This window comes from Homalodisca vitripennis, chromosome 7 (assembly GCF_021130785.1).
Source record: "Homalodisca vitripennis isolate AUS2020 chromosome 7, UT_GWSS_2.1, whole genome shotgun sequence".
In the NCBI taxonomy this organism is placed as follows: domain Eukaryota; kingdom Metazoa; phylum Arthropoda; class Insecta; order Hemiptera; family Cicadellidae; genus Homalodisca; species Homalodisca vitripennis.
The window spans coordinates 105,948,993-105,974,485 of record NC_060213.1 but is presented as its reverse complement, the minus strand read 5'-3'; the positions used below and the strand labels follow the sequence as shown (position 1 = coordinate 105,974,485).

Here is a 25,493-nt window from a genome sequence, read left to right as displayed (position 1 = left end):
AATAATAATAAGTACTGAAGAATGAAGTAATATAATATTAAATAATATGATATAACATAAGAAAATTATATAGAAGCTATAGTTAAAAATAGTAAAAATCTTACAACAATATTATACTTTTATTATGGTCCTTATAAGTTCTATGTGGTTTTACGTCGATTGTGTAGTCAAAGAGACATGCTTTGTTCAATCTTTAATTTCCGGAAGTTGGTCTTGAAATTTGAGCGCCATCCCCTCCTATTAGTCTCATACAAACGGCGCAAACTCAAGCTTCGTCCATTTCCTCGTCCTCGTCGCATCTAGGTGGTGGTCAAGCTGAGTATCCGAGTTTTGTTCGCCATCTTGTTTAGAGTTGCGTGGTGTTGCTAAACGCCGATATTCGTCTTAGTTTTTCGGATTTGCTACGTTTTAAAACAAATATTAGTGTTACATTTTAGATTATCAGTTCTTAAGTTACTCCGATAATGAGTGACGACGGGCATCACGGAAAGAGAAGCGTAAGTATAAATTTCATTCCAGCACATTGATGCTTTCTTTGTAATGAAACGATGCATTGAAACATTATTGCTAATGAATGAAACGTGTAAATTAAAATTGCTTTATTTGTTAACTCCTTGCTCTAGTATAATTTAATGTAGTTCAAGTTGAATTTGTAAAGCAAAAGTTTTAGTTGTCTAGGCCTTAATGGAAACCTTGTCTAGCCTCCACATAAGTTCTTCAAGTATTATGTGATTGGCAACTAGGTAATATGAATTGATGTGATTTCTATTGTGTAGGGCTTCAGTATAATAAGAGATAACCATGACAATCGAATAATTTTTATGTATAATTTTTTTTTTTAATTAGTACAATGTAAACTGCCAGACATGGTTATCCTTCAAAATAGGAAGATCTGCAGAATAATAAGAGGCCACCACCAGAATAGAATTATAGTACCTATCCTTAAAAAGAGTAACAAGTAACTAAATGTAGAACTTTTTTGTTTCTTACATTTTATAGATAGTTTTTAACCCTAGAACTGTTAATCGACATAATTTTGTCGGTCAATGCCGCTTCTGTAGTGTTAACCCTAGAACTGGCGGTCATTTCATCCTGTAGTGTCGGGCTGTTTTGGAGCTTCGCGCAAGGTTTTAAAAAAAAAATTATTAAAAATATAAAATAAAAGCAATATAGGCTAAATAAGAGTATATATTTTTGTGTTCAGAATTAAACGTAGAATTGCACTATATTGTAAAATTAACCATCAAAAATTTTCTAATAAACACTTTTTTTAATCAAATATAAAATTTACGAAAAATATTTATTAAATTTGGGGGGGAACCATACCTAGCAAATGAAGTTATAGTGAGAAATATTTATAAGTGAGATAGCCATTCTGTGTCAAATTTTATCTAGTTTCAGAAAAACATAAACATTATACACATTTATGAAAGCATCATAAAGCTATAGAACAAAAAGCAGCGATGCGTATAAATTCTGAAAATCGGGTGTACACGTAAGAATTTGGTAAAACAAGTTTGCTAATACATTTATCTATGAATACATGTTATTTTGCATATTTTATTACTTAGAATAAAATAGAATATACAGTAGTAATGAAATAATTACCATAAATTATTTTTTGAAAAGTAAAAAAAAGTTAAATTTTGCCATTATTCAAAAATTTTACGAAAAATTTTCATTCAGCAAAATATAAAATAGTTTCTAAAGCTTGTACTATATCAAAATTTATAAATTTATGGTTTATAAGTAATAGGAAATATTATGTAGTTAGAAAACTATAAATATAACTAAAGATATTGAACAAATATAGAATAACCCAAACAGTTATTATATATAACCAAAGAAATTACAGGAATATATATTTTATTGTGAAAACTATCTATTTACCAAAAATAAATAGTTACTTCAGAGCTAAAAGAGTGCTATAAATAACGTTTAGTAAGTGAAAACAATAACAAACTATGTGAAATGAATTTTAGCCAAGTCATTTTGCCATAGCCTACACAAAGCCGGTAATTTCTCAAACATATTTCAGTAAATAGAAATTAATTTATTCTAAAATATATATGTTTACACTACTACGACATCAAACAACACACTACACATTAAATACGACACTAAAACACGCGTAAAACTATTAAAACTTACAAATATCCACAGCTCGGCACGAAAGTGATACAGAACGGCAGCGGCAATATGGCGGTGACAACAAACGGCGTCGCGTTTTCTTTTACGTTCAAAATAACAAGCTTGCTACGTCATAACCATAATACAAAGAGGAATAAAACTCATCTGTTCCTTAGCATTTTTCTTCCCGAATCCAATGGTGCATGAATTATATCGATACGTTACCGGAGTATATTATAAAAAGTAATTCTACGAGGGAATGTTTGATCGACAACATTTTGACGGTTAACAACACCACAAAAGCGGCATTAACCGACATGATTATGTCGATTAACAGTCCTAGGGTGTGTTTAGTGTGTTGTTTTGATGTCGTAGTAGTGTAAACATATATATTTTAGAATAAATCAATTTCTATTTACTGAAATATGTTTGAGAAATTACCGGCTTTGTGTAGGCTATGGCAAAATGACTTGGCTAAAATTCATTTCACATAGTTTGTTATTGTTTTCACTTACTAATCTTTATTTATAGCACTCTTAGCTCTGAAGTAACTATTTAATTTTTGGTAAATAGATAGTTTTCACAATAAAATATATATTTCCTGTAATTTCTTTGGTTATATATAATAACTGTTTGGGTTATTCTATATTTTTTCAATATATTTAGTTATATTTATAGTTTTCTAACTACATAATATTTCCTATTACGTATAAACCATAAATTTATAAATTTTGATATATAGTACAAGCTTTAGAAACGATTTTATATTTTGCTGAATGAAAATTTTTCCGCAAAATTTTTTGAATAATGGCAAAATTTAACTTTTTTTTTCCTTTTCAAAAAATAATTTATGGTAATTATTTCATTAGTACTGTATAATCTATTTTATTCTAAGTAATAAAATATGAAATATAACATGTATTCATAGATAAATGTATTAGCAAAACTTGTTTTACCAAAGTCTTACGTGTACACAACCCGATTTTCTGAATTTATACACATCACTGCTTTTTGTTCTATAGCTTTATGATGCTTTCATAAATGTGTATAATGTTTATGTTTTTCTGAAACTAAAATAAAATTTGACACAGAATGGCTTATCTCACATGAATACCCCAAGAAATATTTTTCGTAAATTTTATATTTGATTAAAAAAAGTGTTTATAAGAACATTTTTTATGGTTAATTTTACAAAAATAGTGCAATTCTACGTTTAATTCTGAACACAAAAATATATACTCTTATTTATATTGCTTTTATTTTATATTTTTAATAATTTTTTTTTAAAAACCTTGCGCGAAGCTCCAAAACAGCCCGACACTACAGGATGAAATGACCGCCAGTTCTAGGGCTAAGCAACGTAATTCATGTCAACATTTTTGTTTTCTATAGTGTAGATAATCATATAATTCTATTTTTGTGGTGGGCTTCGGGTAGGGTCCAATAAGCGGACCCGGTTTTTTTATATCGAAGAATATAATCATCGATACCTAATATTCGCATATCGAATCATAGACTATCAATCGATACAAAAGTAATAACAATCATATGTTGTAATTAAAATGTGAATTTAATGATGTAACAAATAATAAATGAACATAACCAAAAATCAGGGAAACTCATAACTTTAACTAAATGAAACAGAACGAAAACGTTTTTACTAAAGTTGTGTCCACCATTACCTTCTTTTTTTGCATCTGAAGACGACCATGTTAGCTCCTCTGACAGTTACATTTGTTACCTTTTCCACAAATATCACATAATGGATTCTTAGGTCCTAACCCAAACATTCTGAAGCCATAAAAACATGTTTTATCGTCTTTTTAAAGCAATTTCGTGAAGCTTCCTAAGATTGACAGCCATTTTTAATACCACAATGTTACTTATGTGAAATTAAAATATTACCTTAATTGTATTATTTGAAAGTGTTTACAGCTGTTCATATAGATTATTTGAGTTAATTGTTAAAAATAATTAATCAGTATCGATTGATTATATGATGGTTACAATGATTAAGTAATATCATTTGCCAATTTCGATATAAAAAACCGGGTCCGCTTGTTTGATCACTGTTAATATTAAATTCACATTATACTTTTTTTAATTCACATATGTTTATAGTTGCGGACTAGGCCTACAGATACTTTTATATTTGATTGATAGTCTAGGATTTGAGATGTGAATAGACTATTAGGTATCGATAAATTACATTCTTCGATATAAAAAACCGGTTCCGCTTATCGTACCCTACCCATGTGGCTTCTATTATACTGTAGCCATAAGAAGAAAGAAGGTCTGTATAATAAGTGGCTACCACGACAATCAAATCAACTATATTCATCATAAAACTCTAAAACTAACCTACCTACCTAGTTGTTTTAGTGTTTTCCTATCTAAAACTACTGAAAGCAAAATTTGAACCCAACTATGTTAATAGGTATTTTAAAGTACAGTATAATTTGGCTGTTTATATTAATTTAAAAGTAATAATTTAATGATAAATAAAACTATCTAGGCTATGTATTTTTGGGGCTAATCTACTGGGCTACAGTATAATAAGGCTAGGCCTATATACTGAAATATATATATGCTTAGACATATAAATATGAACTGCTAAGAGTCATCAAAATTTATAAGTAACAAGTCCAAGAATAACTCCTTAAGGGTCAATCCATGATTAACTTTTCTACTAATGATTCAAAGTATACTTCTTAGGATTTTACTGTTGTAACAATTTTAGCCCTGTCCGCTGTGGGCTTTAATATTTTGTTGTCTGGCACTTCTTCAGATTCCTGGTGTATTTAAGAGTAACCTCTTAACTCTGGGGTCCATAGGTAAACTCAGTCTGACATCGCTTTCTCGTCCTTTTAGTCCAAGACTGGATTCAGACCGACATCTTTTGCAACGTGAATACATAACAAAAAAAAACATAATTCAAACTCATATTTCATCAATCTAACATAATATCTTTAAATTTTGTGAAAGGGTTTTTTAATTACTAGTCACACAAGTTTCCTTCATCTATGGTTTTACTTGCTGCTTTATTACAATGTGAAGTTGTATATATATTACAACCTATCTATAGTGTATATTTTCAGTTGACCAACGACTTGTAGCGTCTGCTGCTGTTATGTTAAACATTTGTTTATTAGATATAGGTTTTTTTTTATTAGATATAGGTTTGTTAACTTATTATTCATTTATCAAAAAATATAAATGGGTAAAATGAGTTTTAAACTCAAATGAGATGAGGTGGCGGTGAAACAAATGTTTTGCACGTTTTAGACAGAGGATGCACTGTTTAAATTCGATGATGATTGATCCTGATTTTGCTATTTCTGAAGATGAAAGTGTAGTAAGTGAGTGATTGAGATGATGAGGTTGAACAACGACCCTCAGCATCAAGTAAGGTTAGGCCTTGATCTAGGCCCATGCAAACCTGGACTCCATCCTTACTCTAGTTTTGTCAAGTGTCATACTAAAAAAAGAGTAAACCTAAACATAACTGTGGTGTGACGTGTATATTTTGTAAATAGGTCCATACAGTAAATTTTCTTTTTGTTCATTTTAAATTTGATATACAGTTTACACTAACTTATTTATTTTTAGTTTTTTTTTTTTTTTTTCATTATTGTATTGATATAATATTCAGTTTTGAAGTGAAAAAGAACCCAAGTAATTTATGTAACTTAGGTCTAACTATGTTTCAAGTAGCCTACTTTGGCCAAAAGAGCATACCAATTTTCCACTTCAATGTAATACCAATTTTTCAATGTAATTCCAATTTTTCAATGTAATTAGTACTACATACTTTAATAATCTACACTGGGTATTTTTACTTATTCAAATACTTTTATAATAATGGTATGAGATCATTCCTTGAAAGGAACAAGAATTTATTATTTTTTTTATGGTTACATGTAGGCTACATAGGCTAAGGAATATTGAAACATAGGCATAATAAACTGAGATTAATTGGACCTGGTGAATCAATCAATCCAGTGGGAAAAATGAACCCCAAAAGGTTAATCAGGGCAACTTTCACATTTAGACATCATGTAGCCTTAGTCATGTATATTACAGACTCATAAATCAAGTAGGTCCTTGTAATCAATATTGAGTAGGCCTACCATAAGTTTAACATTTCTGGGGTAAATGCAGACACATACAGAATGTGTTCTAGAAGAACCAGCACAGTGACACCATTTTGGTGCAGTTTACAAAATTTGGACCTGCCAATGTTGCAATGCCACATTGATTTTTTTCTGTATTATTAACCCTCCATCGGGCGCTTAAAATTAGAAACACCATCAGGCGCTCACGGAGGTTTCCTCCAGGTTGGCGAATAATGGATATCATAATCGTTTAAAACTGTTTTTATTTGTTTAAATATTCATACTGATTTAATTACAATGTAATATATTCATTTTTAGAAATTTAATAAAAATTACACTCTTATGTAATGAATTTTCCAAATAAGAAATTCAAAATCTTAAAAAATGTTATTGTATAATAACAACATGATTAATTTTAAGGAATAATGCAATTAATTGTAAAAATGTTTAACCTTCTGTAAATATGTATGGAAATTAACTTAGTTTTTAACTTCTTACAAAAACAACTTACTTCAATTCTTGAGATATTATACAATTGTAATGTCAATTATTGCTCTGAAATAAAAATTTATTCTTTACTAAAAATTTTTTTTACACACTGCACAAAATTTCAAAACATTTTCCTTCTGGTTGTTATAGCTACAATGTTCACTCCATAATCATTACTGAAATGTTCCCTAGCACACTGGTACTGTACTAACAAGTCTCTCGTCTTCATTCTCCATTTCACAAAATTCAAATAAAATATATAGTAAAATTTAAAAAGAAACCATCACAGGTCACACATTTAGGCGCACACGGATTATTACAACATCAAAACTAAACACAATAAGGCGCTCACGGTGATTTCGTCCAAGCACTACAAACACACCATCGGGCGCTCACGGAGGAATCGTCCAGTCACGCACGGAAGTAGACCTCATACTGACACATTTTGATAAATAAAAGCGGGAGGCTATTGTTTCGTTTCCCCGAAAGATGCTCGTGAAGTACACTGCGGGAAACGACTGCCGACATCAGAAAAGTAGTACTATTTTTAATAATAAAACATACACGGAGGAATACTCCGTTTAGCGCCCGATGGAGGGTTAATATTGTTTTTTATTACAATAATAGGATTTGTACTACTATAGGTTTATACCTTAATAAGCCATTTTTTATTAATTTAGTTTTAGACTCAAACTAGCCTATGTTTAAAAGTATTAGAACAAAAGCCTAAAAGTTTATTTTTAATAATTTGTAGTCATATTTAACTGAATAAGTCCATACATTGAGAACACACCTGTAATTTACTAAACAGCTCAATACCACCTTCATTGTGTAATTCTCCTTAAATTAACATTGGCAAGAATGTGTTTTTCTTTACTTTTGAAAATCTATAACTTACTCAGAGTCAAATATCAAAGTTAAAATTCCTACACTACTTTAGTATCATATATATGTACAAACTGTGCAAAAAAATTAGATTCTTGTTCCATATATCACCAGAGATATAGGCTAGTCTAAGGCTTTAAAATATTTCAGATTAAAAAAATTCTTAAAACATCAAGGATATTATGTTTTAAGGCTAAAACTCTTAATTGTGTTTGTAGACTATGCCATCCAACTGAACAAAAAGTTTGAACAATGATGAATCACTCCTTGATTCGTCAATCACTTTTTGATTTTTAAGCTTCCAAAAAGTTAGATTTCCCAATTTTTTAACTGCAAACTTTGAAGGGTAATTTGGGAATAAAACTTTGAACTTAGAGCTATAAAGAAGATAACTAATATTGTTAAAAAAAGAATGGTGTTTGTTTGAAAGCTCTGAGATAATCGAATTTTGAAGGATAAGCATTGTACTTGTGGCCATTACAGATTGGAAGTGCCGTTTTTCTTAGGTGTGCTGTGATCTGATCTGTTTCGCTGAGGAGGGCAGTAAAACAACCAACCAAAATTTGTTGTAGGAGTACAAAATCAACCACAGACTTTTGCTATAGGTGTAGATCAGATAGGTGCAATAAAAGTTGCAGTTCATTAACCCTTTCAGGGCCAGGACCAAATATGAGATGTTGCAAAATTTGTTCACATATCATATCCCCTGTGACTAGTCAAAAGTGCCAGGCTAAAATTGGCGATTTTGCAGTCTCTAAGATTAAAATTTATAACTTTTCATAACAATTAGAGAATGACCTAAAAGTTGCACCAAATTACTCGTATATCAACAAGAAATATATAGATGTAGTTTTAAGTAATTTAAAATTAAAAAAAAAATAGTGTTTAATAGATTACAATAAAAAAATTTTTATTTTTTTTTTTTTGTAAATAACTAAAAAAAGGAAAAATAATTTTAGTGTGGGAAGCTATTTTATTATATTGTACATTTAGAAAGGAACAACCATACAAAAATTTTGTGTTATTTCTCTCATAAATAAATTTTTTATGACACATTTAGTATAAATACGCATAATTGTACTTCGTACTTCACAACAAGTGATAAAGCAACTGACTCTTACACTGCAAGAAACTTAAAATAAATATTCACATTATGGATTTACCGGTAAACAGATGATTGTAGGATCCATAAACAGTTTCAATACAGTTAAAAACACTATTTACCAAGAAATATTTACACAATTTTATTTGAAATTTACTTACACTTTTTCTATTTACAAATATGCTACTTACAATCCCGTGAGATCGCAAATTGTCAGTCATTGTAACTACTACACACAATAGCTAAGCACGTAACTACTAACACTACTAATATTTACAACCACAAAATAAAATAATAAAGGAGAATCCAGCATACAATAGTACGATTACACTAAAGCATAAAGAATTAACAACAATAGATCGAGTCAGCTGATAATGTCACGTGACAATTACAAAATAAAAATGCATAGACCTCCAAAATAAAAATGATATTCATATTAATTATCTACAAATATACCAGGGAATAAAAAAACATAAAACTTTAATCATTTGACGTCGTATTTATTTAAGAAAACGACGAATATCAAGGCGGCAATATATTGCCGCCTGGCGCTTTTCGCGTATGTCGCCGCCTGGCACTTTTCAGACACGATCTGTGGCGGCAATATATTGCCACCTGGCCCGGAAAGGGTTAACTAGAACTTCCACAATAACAATACCCCTGTTGACCACAAGAACTTCCTTTGGACGGGACGCCTCCAGTCTAGATTTTTGACTGATCTGACTACATCTTATGTAATATAACAATACTAGCCATAATACATAACTTTTCAGTTATTTGGGGGGGGCTTTTGAATTAATATGTTATATTGACACTGATTGATCATAATGTATTAACCATAGCCTTTGTTATAAAAGTATTGAATGTGTCTTTTTTTTTTTTTTTTTTTTTTTTTTTTTTTTTTTTTTTTTTTTTTTTTTTTTTTTGTGACGACCAATTTATTGATCTGACAATTGTTCAAAAGTCCTATTGTGTGTAGCCTGTAGGAAAGAAATATCTAGTGGCACAGTGTTTTAGGGTGCACGTAAAATTTTTTTTACTTATTTTGGCTACGTGTAATTAACACATAAGCAGTATTACCCATGGCAAATTACCACATTTTTACAATATTAACTTTTATGCTGGAGTTAGGTTTCTCTCCAAAGAAGGCTAGGTTCCTTCCTTAGCTCATACACTGCCTCGAATGTGAGCAATCGCGTTTTGACCATAAGAAATTTGATCATGTGCATGCTTTTAACAATTTGTCAACGTCGCGTGCTATAGTATAGTTAAATGAAACTAGAAATTTGGATGACCAATTAACACATGTATTAAGGAAATATGCAAAACAATACTCAATCACATTATATTTAGAAGATTAATATTATGAGGGTGAGAGACAGATCTTACAAGATGTGGGCAAATTGTCGCAGTGCATGCCATCATGGAAATTAATAAGTGTGTGTGGGTTTTTTTTTTTGTTTTTTTTTTGTTAGGCATGTTTTTCTGTCATGCCTAATCTCTTTTTTTAAGGCTTCAAAAACTGAAAAATGTTTCTCATTATGCCCTTGAATTCCATTTTTTTACCTATTAGGAGTGCATAAGAGGAAAAATCCAAAATAAATTCATTTTACCCCCCTTCAATTCAGTTTTATAAATGCTGGTTTCTGAAATGTATACTAGTTCATATGATTTTATTATTATATAAAAGCTGCATATTTCATAAAAATGTGCAGATTCAGTTTTTCTTATTTATTTATTTTTTTTTATTTAAGGGGTGTAGTGTAGCACACATCAGTACCAAACATCAACATCCATCAGACACAACATTGCTGTTGTACTGAAAACAAGATTTTTTACAATACAGTACTCCAAATTAAGTAATTTTTTAATATTTAATTCGTATAAGTTATTTGCCTGTCTGATTATTGTATATGGGATGACACAAAAATACTAAAAGTTTTTACTGGTTTAGTTCTTTTAATTTTTAAACATACTTCTTATTAATTTGAACAATAACAACGCTTGCTTAGAAAATTATTTTAGCTGTAAATGCAATTTTATATGAACTAACATTGTTTCTTTTTTCAACTGTAGAGTCCCAATGGGAGCGTTTCGGATCATAGTGAGGAGAAGAAAGCTGTATACAGGTCTCGGTCCAATGAGGGTGGAAGCCCTCCTCGCTCCAGATCTCCCAGTATCCACAAGCCAAGCAGCCGAAGAGGCAAAGGCTATTCAAGATCCAGGTCAATATTACATAACAAATAATTTTTCAAAATATGTTCTTATATTACATAACAAATAATTTTTCAAAATATGTTCTTTTTTTTATAAATATGAAATGAAACTAAATCAATACAAGTTTGTTTGACTTTAAGTGAAGTTTTATTTTGTTCGAATTTTGTTTTACATAACTTGTTTTACGTAAGTTCTGTTATGACCATAGCTAAATGAATAAATTGTGATTGTGTAGGAGTCGCTCCCGCTCTTACCATAAGTCATACAAGGCCAGTGGCAAGTACAGATCACGGTCTAGGTCTAAGGAGCGCAAATACAAGTCCCGCTACTCTCACTCACGGTCCCGCTCTCGTTCCCGTTCTGGCTCCTACAGTCCTCACAGCCGCCGTAGGGAACGCTCACACTCTCGCAGTCCCATGTCCAATCGGCGCAGGCATAATGGCAACCGGGTAAGTATTCAATGATGACTGGATCTTTAAAGTGTATCGGTTTGAATTTTATTTCAAAATTGTACAAACACAAGTGCTGTTTTAGTGAGATTTTAAAATTTGTTTTTCACTAGATTTATACAACATCAATTATATAATTATTGTGTTAATGTTTGGGTAATTTTTAAACTTTACTTCAATTTTCTGGTATCAAAATAATTTTTAGGTTAATTTCGAAATAACTGAAGCTGTTATAATTTACGGTGGTGAAACCCATTTTTGAAATAATATTTGGTGCAAGCAATTTCATCAGTCCAGTTTTTTGTTACATAGGTTGTGAGGGATGCTTGCAACATAAATAGGCCTAGTCCCATTTGATTTAATATGCTTTGATTAACTGATGTAAGTATGAAGGAACTGACGGTACATAACTAAAGTTTTTAGCAAACTGACCTACTTTTCTGTGGATTAGTCATTTTTCCTGTACTGTAACTTGTAATTGTTTCCTGTGACAGAAAGATGATGACATGATTTTAAGAACCTGTCTGTTATGAACGATGACCTGTCAGATCCTTAATAGTAAAATTATAGTAGCTCGACTAGAATAAATTATACACTATAGGTGTACGCTATTATGTCTTTAAACTGACCTGTCTTCTACTATATCATACCTAATCATATACAATTAACTTTTTAACACAACATTTTATTTTTATTACCTCAAAATTAATACTACTTATACTATTCTGGAAAATAACTGTTATAAAACAGTTAAAAAGAAAGTACGAGATATGTATGTCAATAGTAAACAAGCTTTGTTAATTTAAGGTCAGTATAAGAGAGGCAACGCAATGAAGTGCACAAACTTTTATTTCCCTTCAACAGACATAAAACTAATGAATTTATTTGAAAAATAATCATGTCATACTCTTGTGTTGTCAAATATATGGTTTTTTTTTAATAAAAATTATTCAAAAATTCTGAGAATGTTGGCCCCATAACATTATTTTTCTTAACTCTTAATTGACTGGTAATCTTACTATAAAGTTGTTATTTTTATTTAGAATGGGTACTACAGCGCTGAAGAGAGAAAGCACGCTTATTATCAAGAACAGCAAAATCGAGTAAGGTGATAAATAATACTAAAATACATTTCAAAAATTATTATGTTATGAGGACTAGGCCTGATATGTTCATATAGCTGTTGGAAAGATTTAATTCTGTATCGTTTGAATTTACATGTAGTCTATTATAGAAAAGAGTGAATAAAATTAGGGTTTATTATTAAAAATCTAAACATAACTAGTCAACATAATTTTTTTTATATTGTATGAAGTATTTATCTTATTTTGAAATTGATTGAGCATGTATTTAGTAATTTCATGTTCGATTTTTGTGTCATATTTTACAGTTTAAAAAAATTGTGATATGTTATCTCAACCATTTTCTAGGAAATGGTTAATGGTCAATTTGAGGTCATCAATACCATTTTTAATGGCTCGTTCTAAAAGACTATTCTAGTCTAAAATTGTTTAAAATGTGAGAGGATTTTATTTGTGCACAAATAAGATAAAGAATGTAAGTGTGGCCTATAATAAGTTAAATATATGCTCTTATCTTAAAAGATTAAATCTAAACAAAGTCTGTTTGGGCCTTACAGCTGTAGTAACGGGCAGTATACAGTATACTAGATCAAATTGGACTCTGAATGTAAATGTGTATCATATCTGTATTTATTCCAGTAATAGACGTATTTGTTCAGTACCTATGAATGCTGTAGTAGAAATTCAGTTATTTGTTTTCTTTAAAAAGTGACAACCCATCTTGCTTATACGATGGACCTACCCACTATCATAGACATACAAGTAGACTGAAGCTATGTATCACCCTAGTTCTGTGTGTATTATTGATAATCGTTTGTTTTCCTCGGCCAGGAGAACCCACAGCCCAGCAGATGTTTGGGAGTGTTTGGCCTCAGCATTTACACTACTGAACAGCAACTACATCACATATTCTCCAAATACGGTCCTGTCGAGAGGGTGCAGGTCGTCATTGATGCCAAGGTTAGTTAGTCATTGGAGTATTTTGGAAGCTCTTTGTGTACAAGTTGTGCAAGATCTTACAATTTGCAAACAATAATCTGAGAGAATAAACTTTACGTTCTGTGGTGCAAAAAGTTAAGTTATTCGAGTTTGAGTCTATTGTCTTTGCTTTGGTAGACAGTTTTGTGATGGATTAAATTTTACATTCAGTGGTGCTATGATGATGGTAACGTAGCTGTCATGACACTTGGTGATGAAATAATAATTTTTCTTGAACTCTCTCCCTGAGTACCACTCATTTTCAAGCAGTTAACTATCTTTTACATAGTAAACTTGTAGTGTCATTAACATGTTTAGACGGTGTGGACCACTATTAAGCAGGAAGAACCGTTTGGATTGGAAACTAGTGGCATGACGGCCATAAGTAAAACCTATTATATTCAATCCTACGTGTACCATTTAAATGTCTTACAATACAAATAATATTAAAAAAGTCAAAACTATTGATATAAATGTTCTTTTTTTTCTAATAAATACATGTAAAAACTCATCAAATGTCGTATGTTTTTTATGTAATTCGTTTCTTTTTTTTACATATGTAATATGAAAATATTTGTAAACTCATGGTCGGCATGAACTTGTTAAAGTTCCTCAAGTAACTCATTTTTACTTTTAATGTAATTGACTGCAGTGAATGCACATTAACATTATACTGGCTGTCCTAAAGATTGTGTATAACTAGAGTTCAAGTGAGGGTGTTTCCTTTCTTCAAGTATGATGTTAATATTGTTAGTAAGCATGTTTGAACTACACGGTCCTGTAACAACTTTAAAAATTCTTCAAATATATTTTAACTGGAACAAATCGCAAGAAATTAGTAAGACATTCTTATTTAACATGTAATATGTGTTTAAGACAATGATATAGAGAGAAGCAAGAAGCGTGGATGTAATGTTAAAGGAATGACAAGTTTGTTGTATTTTTCAGGATCATTGAAATGTTTTGACAGCTATTCAAGCACAAGTTTTACAACCTTTTTCTATTTAGCAAACCATTTTTTATGTAAAATTTTACATTCCTTTGTTGTATGATGATATTTTAGCTATCACTACACTTTGTGATGAAAGAATTTTTTTAACTCACTAGTATCATGAATTTTCAATCAACTTTGTTATCTTTGACATAGTAGTGAAGCTTATATTTAGAACCATTGAGATTTTATGATATACTGATATCATTATTGATAAGCTTGTAGATCAGATGATAAGAGATATAATGAGTGATAAGATAGTTTAATGAGCATTACTACCTTATTTGGTACATGAACAAATCGTTTTATTGGGAATTAGGTTTAAGAAAAGCAAACGATGCGAGTGTTTTCTTTAAATGGTTTATGCAAGTAAACTATAATGATATTAAGACGAAAGAAAAATGACAGTTTTAAAATATTTTTTAATCTGTGAAGTTCAAAATTACTACACTAAATAAAGTCCAATAACAATGTTGATTTTTTAGTAAATTGCTGTGTTCACACAGAAGTTGCTACAATCAGTCAATTCTTTTCGGTTTGGTCACCTTATTTAAATTTGTATTGCAATTTTTAATTTCAGTTTCATTAGAGCAAAATACGATGACTGGCTTAATATTCTTACTGTCTCTTAAGATAAAAGAGCAAGATTTGTTGTTGGCAAGAGTGATTATATCCTTACACCATGTCTAGATCTTTGTCCATATAAAGTTCACCAAGTTACTATTTTAGTCTATGTAACATACTTTGGGTATTAAGTTATTATGCCAATTCAATCCCTTTTTAGCCTCTTACTGATTGTTTTTAGGGAAAGGAAATATAAATTATTCAATGTTTCCAAAAGTTTATCTGTTGGAAACATTTAATAATTTATATTTCCTTTCCCTGTATAATTTAGTTTACTGTGTGATAAAAACTGTTATTGATATTTGGTACTTCTTAATTTGATTTTGATAAATACATTTATATACATATATTTCTTAAATTATTTATTCTTTATTCTCATGACATATAAAAGTATACCCTATAAAGAGGTTTTTAGTTTTCAAAGCCTGTATGTTTGACTTAGTATTACACATAGATTATCTGGACTGGTCAACAAAGTTTATAGAATCAAACAAATATTTGTTGTGGTACAATGATGATTTCTAAAATGACAGATATCTGTGAAGAAAGAAACCTTTACTCTTGAACTCTCTTTCTGAGTACCACTCAGTTTCATGAACAATTTGTCATAAAGTGAATAACAGGCATCTAGTTTAATGTGATACAGACAGTTTAACCTTAAGTGATATCACACAGTGTTCAACAAAATTGATGTGACATTACTCCTAATATTCTCTTAAAATAATAACTAGGATGATTGTGTAAGTGTTCTGTATGAGAATTATTCACAACTACCCAGACAATATACAGAGACCTGGTTTGTCTTAAATATTTTAGGCTGATTAAAACTCAGAATCTTTTCTGTTGGCATAAAACTTCCCCGAGTTAACCGATTAGGGCGAGGCATATCACTCTTACTAGACAGCTCAGGAGGGTGAAGCTTAGCCTTAGCTTACAAGGTTATGTTTATTTGATTTAACACAAGGTGATGTGCTGTATCAAACTATTTTTAATCCTATTTAAGCCTCATCCATGTAATTATGAACTAAAAATGCAAATTAAAATTACTTTTTTTTTGCAAATGCGAATTTAAAAATCCAAAAATATTTATTTACTTATTTTTAATAAGTCTTGTCAAATATATTTAACTTAAGGTATAGTTCTACATTTTGTAAATGTTTACTGCCTGCAGTTAATTGTGAAAGGGTTTGGTCATAAAATAGATTTCTTTGTGAGTGACTCAGAGAAATAGCCTTCGGGTGAACTGCGAGTGCGCTGAGGTGTGACACTAGTTCTAAATTCATAGCTCACAATGGCTGGCATATTCAAGTTACCATAAAAATTTACTAGTTTATTTATTTATATAGAGCTATGTAATTCCAACGTTTCACGTACATACCAAGATTTTACTGTCTTAAAGTGTACACAAAGTTTACAATTTAGGTGTATCCAGAAACTCCATAAATGTGGTCGAGTTGATGTTCAATATTCGTTTTCCTCACTATAGGCTAAGCAAAACTATGTCTTCCTACAATGTTATGAGCATAAAGCTTTTTAACAGGCTCCCACCAATTGTTCATCACATCAGCAGTGCTAGATTTAAGAATGTTATGTATAACTGGTTAATAGATAACCCATTTTATGATGTAAAAGAGTTTTTAAATTTAACTTTTAACGAGACAACTTTTAAATTTTAAGCTAGGCTAAGTTACCATTTTAATTTAGTTTTAAGGATCTTTTAACTGTTGACGCTTTGTATGTGCCTTAAACTCATATTTTTATATTTTTGCAATGTAAAACTTACTTTTTCTAACTTGTAACCTGCAATTGAAGATTCTATTGTAATTTGGTTATAAATCATGTTGTAATTTGACTATGCCTATTGCATATCATGTTTAATGGCAATAAAGAATGTCTATGTCTATTATGAGTGCAAAATAAAGAGATTGTGTCAAATAATATTGTTAGAACGACAACATAACACTCCCTTAACTGGCACTCATCGTTAATCTTGTAACTGTTTTGTATACTGAAAGTAGTGTCCTGATGAATGTGATTTAATTTATTTGTTTTTTACAGTCTGGAAGATCAAGGGGCTTCTGTTTTGTGTATTTTGAGAGCCATGAGGATGCTAAGGTGGCCAAGGACCAGTGTACCGGCATGGAGATAGACGGCAGACGTATCAGAGTGGATTATTCCATCACACAAAGAGCACACACTCCGACACCTGGCATTTACATGGGCAAACCTACCTTGTGAGTCATTTTAGATAGTTCACACAATATCTTTATCAAGTTAAATATATGTCTCATAATTTGATGAAAAAATATGTCCTCCAAAGATTTATGTTTTTATATTATATATAAGTAAATATATCAACCAGGAATATTAAAACCGAATATAAACTTCTTGGTAACAATTTTTAGTGAAAGGAAGTAGAAATGAATTTAAGTTTACCAAAGTCCATTGTAGTTACTGTATGGTTAAACTTTTATTGATATTATTGTATTTATCTATCTACTGTTTTATTTTGAAATTATAATTTGATATTTGGTACTTCCTCAACTTACTATTAGACTAAGACTATCTAGGTTAATCAACAGTGTGTTATGAATGAAAACTGTCAATATTTGTTGTGGTACAATGATGATTTCTAAAATGACAGATATCTGTGAAGAAAGAAACCTTTACTCTTGAACTCTCTTTCTGAGTACCACTCAGTTTCATGAACAATTTGTCATAAAATGAATAACAGGCAACTAGTTTAATGTGATACAGACAACCTTAACCTTAGCTGATATCACATAGTTTTTAACAAATTACTAGTGCATTCCAGTCTTAAACCAGTGCTATCGTGTATACTGTTACATTCTCTAAAAGTGGCGTTTTCATCAAATCTACAATGTAAATCGTTTTGTTTTATTACTAAAACCCAGTTTAGATCATCAATATGAACAACATCTATCAATTGTAGAATATATGATAATTACTTTGCACTAATGTTGATTCTGATGATTGTAGAGAAGAAGTGAATGTGATACTTTTTTGACAATTTCTAATGGAATTTTTTATGGAGTTTTGAATAATTTATTATTTACTAATTTTTATGAAGTTAAACTGACTAGAAGATCTTTTGTTAATGTCACAAAAATCTGTGAAATGTTTAGTTAACCCTGGAACTGGCAAACGCCCGATATCAGGCGTTTTAATACGTCTTTTATTTCTCAATATTACGTTCTTAAAACACGATCAAAGAGTATCTGTATTGATACCAATCAAAAGAGGAAGGTTCAATTTATGTAAATAATACAGTAATAAGTAATTTTATCGTTTCGCTACACGTCCATACGTTTTATAATCTCTGAACTGTTTGTTTACATTCTCCCGTGTACCACGCTAGTTTCGCTCGCAGCGATGAGTCAACTGGTTCATTCGGCTATTGTTATTTTGTCAGCTGCATGGTGTTCTGTCTGGTTTATTGTTTTTTGAGTTTGTTGTAATGATGGTTGTGTCTATAACACAATAATAGTAAATTTTTTGTGCGTGATTACGTAATGGATCGTAATTTCCGCGATTGTTCAAGTGACATTCGAGAACTACTTGAACATGAAATAAGCAACTATGAGGATTCCGATTTAGACATTCAATCAGAACATAATTAAAAAAATATATAATACAAATTTAAAAAAAGAAAATTAATATAAACTAATAGTTACAAGATTGTACAAATCCAAGTGGGCTTTGAAGTTCTTACTTTTGTTGGTAATTAGCACTTTCGAATGTCAGTGTATGATTTTTATATCATTTACCACATGGAAAAATAAATACCTTATAAACTAAGTGTTGTTTTATTTTTACTCAGAATTAAATGCTCTTCCTTTTCTATATTTTGAATTTTGCATATCACTAACAACAACAATTTTACAAATCAAAATCTTTGAACTAACTTCTTTTTTCTAAAAAAATTTTTTTTTAATGAAGAGTTAGAGTAATTGTATTTTTTTTTATTATTATATTATGTGAAAAATGTTCCTTGAACAATGCTGAATAAAGAAATATATAATATGACATAGGCACTTTATAGTAAACATGTAATAATAAAATAAATATGAGGCAATGTATGAAGTACTAAAACACTCTGCCACTTCCAGGGTTAAAGTTGCATCATGTGCTTTATGAGTCAATACAGGATTATTTTCAGGCTATGAATACTTAAACAAGCTTTTTGTTGCAGCATTGATGATAGAGGTTGGGGCAGACAGAGAGATTATGGCTATGGGTGAGTAAAATTTGTGTGCTATTTTAATGATTTAGCACAATATTGAATAAAAGATTAAATTAAGCTTTTCTGCATTTTTAAATATTGCTTCCATCATTAAAGAGCTCATCCATCATTGAATAGAAAATTTCTTTTGCTTAAGTTACATTATTAAAACTAACTTGTAGTAAAAAGTTGTAAACACACTAAGATTTAAAACTAGTTTCGTTATAGTACTGCAATCTGTTTAAAATTATTTTATACACATATTGAATTTTTAATGCCGTACTCCGTGGTTTTGAAGGCACTAAATAAAAGTTCCGATGAGGAAGGAAGGGTGCTTCAACACAACAGTGCGCTGAAATCAGATCTTGTTACCAACTTTTAACATTGATATTTCACACTGAGATTGTTGGCAAATTAATTTATGGTTTACCCATAAGACCAATTATTTAAAAATATTTGTTTATGCTCAGTCAAATCCAGTAGACTGACACTCACGATACTTGAACTTCGTGTTCAATATATAAATGCCGCTTCATACTAATTTTTAAGTACAGGTCAGCTCGTTTTCTAGATATCATGCGCACAAACAGACGTATTAATTAAAGTTAATTTTTCCGGACCCATGAGTTATAGATTTCGATAATGCTTAACCGATGGCAACAATTACGATTTCAGTAAAAAAACATTACCTTTGCTAACACCTATTCAAAAACACTGACATGATACATGGAATAAAAATCCAGTATAGGTATAGTTCTAGTGGCTGTTTTAACGATTTCAAGTTTAAAAAAGGGTTTAATATTTTTTCTACCAGTACCCTTTCTATACTTAGTTTTCTCCACAGTTCTTATTCTTTAATCCAATAATAGTTGTAACGATATCAAGTAATGTTGTCACTTGTAATTTGATTTTTATACAGTAACTCAGTTGTGTTAATATTTTGACATTTTGCTCTCCAAAACCAATTCAAGATGAAGATGTACATTACACGGATGTATACAAGTGTATGTTTCCCATTGACAGAGACTACTATGGCGGTGGTGGCTACAGAAACAGCTACAGAAGATCTCCCTCTCCATACTATAGTAGGCGGAGGAGCCGCTACGAAAGATCCAGATCACGCTCCTACTCTCCTCGTAAGTATTGACTTGGCAAGAATTTTAAACATAATTGATATTTTTGTTGCTATATTTTACAGAATTTTTTAAATCTAGCAATGGTAAAATGTTTAAAAGAATAGAAATCACATTTTTTGAGATTTGCAATAACCTAACCAAATGACTTGTTATGATCCAAATAAAGAAACATTTATAATGCAACTTGATTGAACAGTAAATAATTGCAAGTAAGAGTTGTGCTTAAAATTGCATGTTGAATTTAATGAGTGACGTTTATGAAATAAACTGATAAACCAAGATTTGTATGCAGACCAATTTCCTTGTCTCAGAACTGTCCTAAGCAATGTCAAGCTAAAATGGCCATAGATCCTTTGTATGAACCATTGTTGGGGTTCGTAAGACATTTTGGTGTGCAGTACTGGCCAAGCTTCTTAAACCTAGGTTAGGCTGGTGAACGAGTTACACATTACTGTCATTTTAACAACGCGTATGCACTTTTTGGCTTCTACTACAAACATTTCGCTTTAAAGGTATTTGGTTTTGTAAATAATGTGTGTTTGATAGTTTGTTTATTTGTTATAGTACTCTAAATAAACTTATTGATATTAAAAAACATGATATTTAAATAGTATAGCTCAAATAAAAATAATTTTGCGAACACTAAAATGTTTTGCGACTAAAATGTAAGTTTTGATGATCAAGAGGTTGAAATACGAGAATTGTTATTTTAATTAAGTGTTACACTCTGTTTGGTCTTAGTCCCATAATTTTAAGAGCTTTTAATGAGCGTGTTGAAAATCAAATTGCAGATCTCAAAATGTGTTTCTTTATGTTTTCAATACTTTATAATAATGGTGGTATTGCCCTATCAGATATAATTAATTCTCTAAAATTAGTTTAAATTAATATTAACTTCATTGCTACTAAAGTTAATTTAAATTGTGTGTGTGGAATGTGAGATTAAGAATATAATAGTCTACTAGTAAAAATAAATGTTATACTTAATCTGTTTTAATTTATTTCAAAATTCAGTTTAGTTTATAAACTTAAATCATAGTGAATATATAAAATATTTTGGAATAAGTAATCCCTATATATATAGCGATTCCTTATTCCAAAATATTTGATTATTTGTCTATTTATAAAAAATAATTATTAAAAATTTATTTTGTTTTTAGTTCGTTGCTGAATTTCACTTTGCACACATTCCCTATTTTTATAGTTACATTTCTAAATTAATGTATGTAACTTGTTTCATAACAAATTTCTTTATTGCTGAGGAGTAAGTGTAATAATACAGTTGCATTATAATGCTCATTTGAGAGAGCTCATTAACCCAGTAATTTTAGTTATCTATAATTTACCTTGAACACAGCCGCTCAATGAAAATCTTTAATAAAAACTAGATTAAAATGCCAAACCACAATTGAATCCACAAGTGTACAAAAAGCTCAATTGCGAAGCAACCAAACATTGAATGTCTATATTGGCCTGAAATATAAACAAATGCTGCTCAAGACACATTCAGCTGGAATACTTTTGATACATACTTAAATTCTGTTTATTGGTAGTTAGGATGTTGTACATAAAACGAGGCAGGCTCAGTTTAGGAGTATATTTACCCAATCCTCTGTACTAACAATATGATTTGGTATATGGAATACGCACAAAATCGATAAATAAGTATTTTTAATAACTAAAGGAGGTATTATTTTTTAAATGATAATAGAGTAGCCTAGTAGCATATAAACACTTATTACGATTAAAAAATTATTTGTAAAATAAGGTTTCTTTTTTAGGGTTTGCTGAATTTCATGTTTTTGTTACAAATTGAGCTGAAGTCTTGTGGAAATTCATAAGGCATGATCATGTTTATCACTTAAATAGTCATTGGGTTGCTAGTTATATTATTTTTCCGTAATCAACATGAAACACATTGCAGATCTGTGGGTTGGAAAACAAACCATTCACTGACCAGTTAGTGTTGTTTATTTAAATTGGCAAGTTTTAAGATTGAACAATTTGTTTTGCTGTGGTTGGTTTATGTAAGAAAACAGTTTCAAACAAATTATAAAGCACAAAAAAGGGAAATAAATATACTATGCGTTTGCAAATAAATAAATGCATAAACTTGCACATGGTATGTTTGTTTCTCTTTTTTGTGTTTAGAATGTATTAACTGTATGTCTTACTCCAAAAAAGCAAGGGGAATAACTATTATCAGTTTTTTCGTGTCTTTATACAATTTTTGCTTTTAAAATTACATTTATTTTGATTTTTCAACTGTACAGTTATAAGAGTATAATCAAGATGATCTATAAAATATTAGGGTACAACACCACTCTCCTATAAATATAAAATATTGATTATTATCATTATTCTTGTTCTTTATTTGTGTTAATTTTATAAAGTTCGTATTCTAATAAAATTTAAATATAAATAGTTAAAATAACTGATAATTCAGTATAATACAAAATTGGTTTTAATTAAAATTTGGTTTGATATATTTCAAGAGTTTTGCCTATTTTTTTAGAATGTTGTTATTATTGTATCTTTAAGCAAGTGTTTTGGATGTTGGATTGCAGGTCGTTATTAGACGAAGCACCCCGGGCTTGCATCTCTACAACATTATTTAGATTTAAGTTTGATACCGTTGTGGCAAAACCCATTTCATTATTTTTATTCATTTCTCCTCAATTACGCCTAGATTGTTAGTTTCCTGTTATTTTCCTGACTTTGTGATAATGTTAATCCTCTGTTGTTTTATTCCTTTTACTGTGTAACCTTAAAAACCGGGTTTTGTCACAATTTGCTTGTAAAATACAATAATAAATTTAATTGTATGGAAAATTACTTATTTCGTGTTATTGATTGCTTTCATAAGTTGAGTTAGTCCACAATTACTACTATCTCTGTAGGAGAAGAAACAATAAGTACTGTAGTAGTTAAGGTTATAAGAGGGAACTTTGTATATATAGTAAGTATTTCCTTGTCAATGATACAATTGATAGTTTTTGTTCACTGATATTTGTTTTTTTACATATAGCTGTATGATTTGTCAGTCACAATGTTATGTATACAGTGTGTTGGAATTGAAAACCAGGATTTTTTCACATGTATTGTTTGTCATATTAACGTTCTCTTAATAAAGTATTTGTGATGCCAAGGGGCCTATAATAAGGAACTATTTGATTAAAATTTAAATAACACTTCTAATATTTGTTGTTTGCTTGTTTATAAGGTTTTGAAGATAAGGGGTAGCTTAAATTGAGGAAGAAAAGAAAATTTTAAAAAGCGGTCAAGCTTAAGCGAAAATAATCTCTCCGCGTAAGAGAAGATTTGAGCAAGCAACCAAAGAAGAAAGAAAACAACGATCAAGGCACAAGAGCATTGACGTTGAAGATTCTTTGGGATAATCAGTTAGGTTGAAAAGCTGCGAATTGCAATTCACTGAGGTAGATCGTTAAAATAGAGTGTTATTTTGCTTTTTACGTACCTGTTAAATAACTGATGTTTTTGTTATTTTGCTATATCAGCAGTTGGCACATCCACAATGCAGTTATTAAATCAAGACGTTTTATAACAGCTAAAATATCCATATACACCAAACTAGAGAAAGATGGAAGTCCAATTTCAGCTACATGAATTTTTTTAAGTTTTTGATCCGTTCAGTCATTTTGATTTGTTAAGTTGGGACATTAAAGAAGTTTCTTGTGATTATAGTTTTTGTTTACAATTATTACAGTTATTGGTTAATTAATTTTTTAATAATAGACTTAAAGGTTATTTAAAACAAAATGTGGATCAAACTCATTTACATATCATCATAGCAATGTGTTATTATTTTTAGGTGCAAGTAGCTGATTTGAAAAATGTTTTCAAATTAATAATTGGTTATATAATTGATTGTCAAAAATATATATTTTGATATATTCATCAAAATTTTAAATATTATGTAATGTAACTTGGTTCCTAATATATATATTTGTAAACAAGTATAATTGGATTTAAAAAGTAGGTACTTTTTAAGTATTGCATTTTACTGAAAAAATGTGTATATGTCTATGTAAATCTTTTAATTATAAATTTTAATTTTAAAAACAATTTGGACCTCCTTCCAGTTGCATTTACTCTGGAATCTTGATTTTGTTATTATGTAACAAACAACTAACTGCTGGATGGGTGGTTTTGACCATGCTGGAATTTCAATTTCTTTTAGTACTGAGAAATGTTTATTTTTAGTCAAATAAACACTAATGTACTGTACCTGTGGTTTCTGTTTTTCCTTTTCCCCCCCAGAATAATACATACTGAAAAAGGGTAAGTTTTAATAGAATTTCTCTCAAACACTTGAATATTAATTTTGATATAAAAAATATACACAACTAATTATTATTCTAGTTAAATATTTAAAGAAATGAAATAATTACAGTCTTTAATAGCTCAATCTTTTATTATGAACTAGTTAAATAATAAATATTTTATAGCAACATTCTTGTAAAAAGTAAATCTTGTTTTATGAATTATATTTATTTAATAATCAATAAAATAAAAATGTATTTATTTGAAGAAGCTAAGTTAGGAGTTAAAAATCCTCTCTTCCACTTAACCTCTTACGTCTTAAAATTAAAATTTAATATAATAGACTACTAATTAATAAATAAAATAAAATTATCCTTTTCTCATCAGCTTTGATTCTTCATTCACTTAGCTTACACGTAGGTACCCGAAGTGCAACTACTAGAACCACCCGTCACTCTCACCAAGTCTGCAGCAGAAAGGGCCTAACTTTGGCCCCAATGCGATTGTGCTTGTCAATACTTCTGATGTTATCTGAGTAAGTGTTCCACAGTCAACATGCTGAAACAGTGAAAGATTTGTGCGATAATAATACCATGAAGTGGATAATAAACAAATATTAAAATCAAAGTTTGCTGCTGTAGATCAAATTTCAATATGGTATAAGCAGTCTGTATAAACATAAGAGGTCTCACCAATTCAAGTTATCTTTGACCACTTTTTTAATTTTGAAGTATTTAAAGGGGAGTGAATAAAAGTAGGCATTATTGC

The 25,493-nt window shown here is 29.9% G+C and overlaps 1 protein-coding gene across 4 annotated transcripts; it reads left to right on the top strand.

Moving 5' to 3' along the window:
• Nucleotides 1-266: 266 nt before the first annotated feature.
• Nucleotides 267-24,689, top strand: LOC124366142 (transformer-2 protein homolog beta-like). 4 transcript variants are annotated; one of them, XM_046822451.1, is made up of 9 exons: nucleotides 267-497; nucleotides 10,798-10,946; nucleotides 11,174-11,387; nucleotides 12,431-12,490; nucleotides 13,301-13,429; nucleotides 17,121-17,296; nucleotides 19,276-19,320; nucleotides 20,329-20,441; nucleotides 23,665-24,689. In XM_046822451.1, the coding sequence occupies exons 1-9, from the start codon at nucleotides 465-467 to the stop codon at nucleotides 23,682-23,684; spliced, it is 939 nt and encodes a 312-aa protein (XP_046678407.1). In that variant the 5' UTR covers nucleotides 267-464; the 3' UTR covers nucleotides 23,685-24,689. The 4 variants fall into 4 exon arrangements, with proteins under 4 accessions (XP_046678407.1, XP_046678408.1, XP_046678409.1 ...); XM_046822452.1 differs by having other exon boundaries at nucleotides 23,009-24,689; XM_046822453.1 differs by lacking the exon at nucleotides 12,431-12,490 and having other exon boundaries at nucleotides 268-497.
• Nucleotides 24,690-25,493: the final 804 nt, after the last annotated feature.

Excerpts from the sequence above, each read along its gene's own strand:
- LOC124366142 (XM_046822451.1), top strand. The coding sequence starts at position 465 with ATGAGTGACGACGGGCATCACGGAAAGAGAAGC. Across the intron at positions 11,388-12,430 it reads GCAGGCATAATGGCAACCGG|AATGGGTACTACAGCGCTGA; the intron begins GTAAGTATTCAA and ends ATTTTTATTTAG. Across the intron at positions 17,297-19,275 it reads TACATGGGCAAACCTACCTT|CATTGATGATAGAGGTTGGG; the intron begins GTGAGTCATTTT and ends TTTTTGTTGCAG.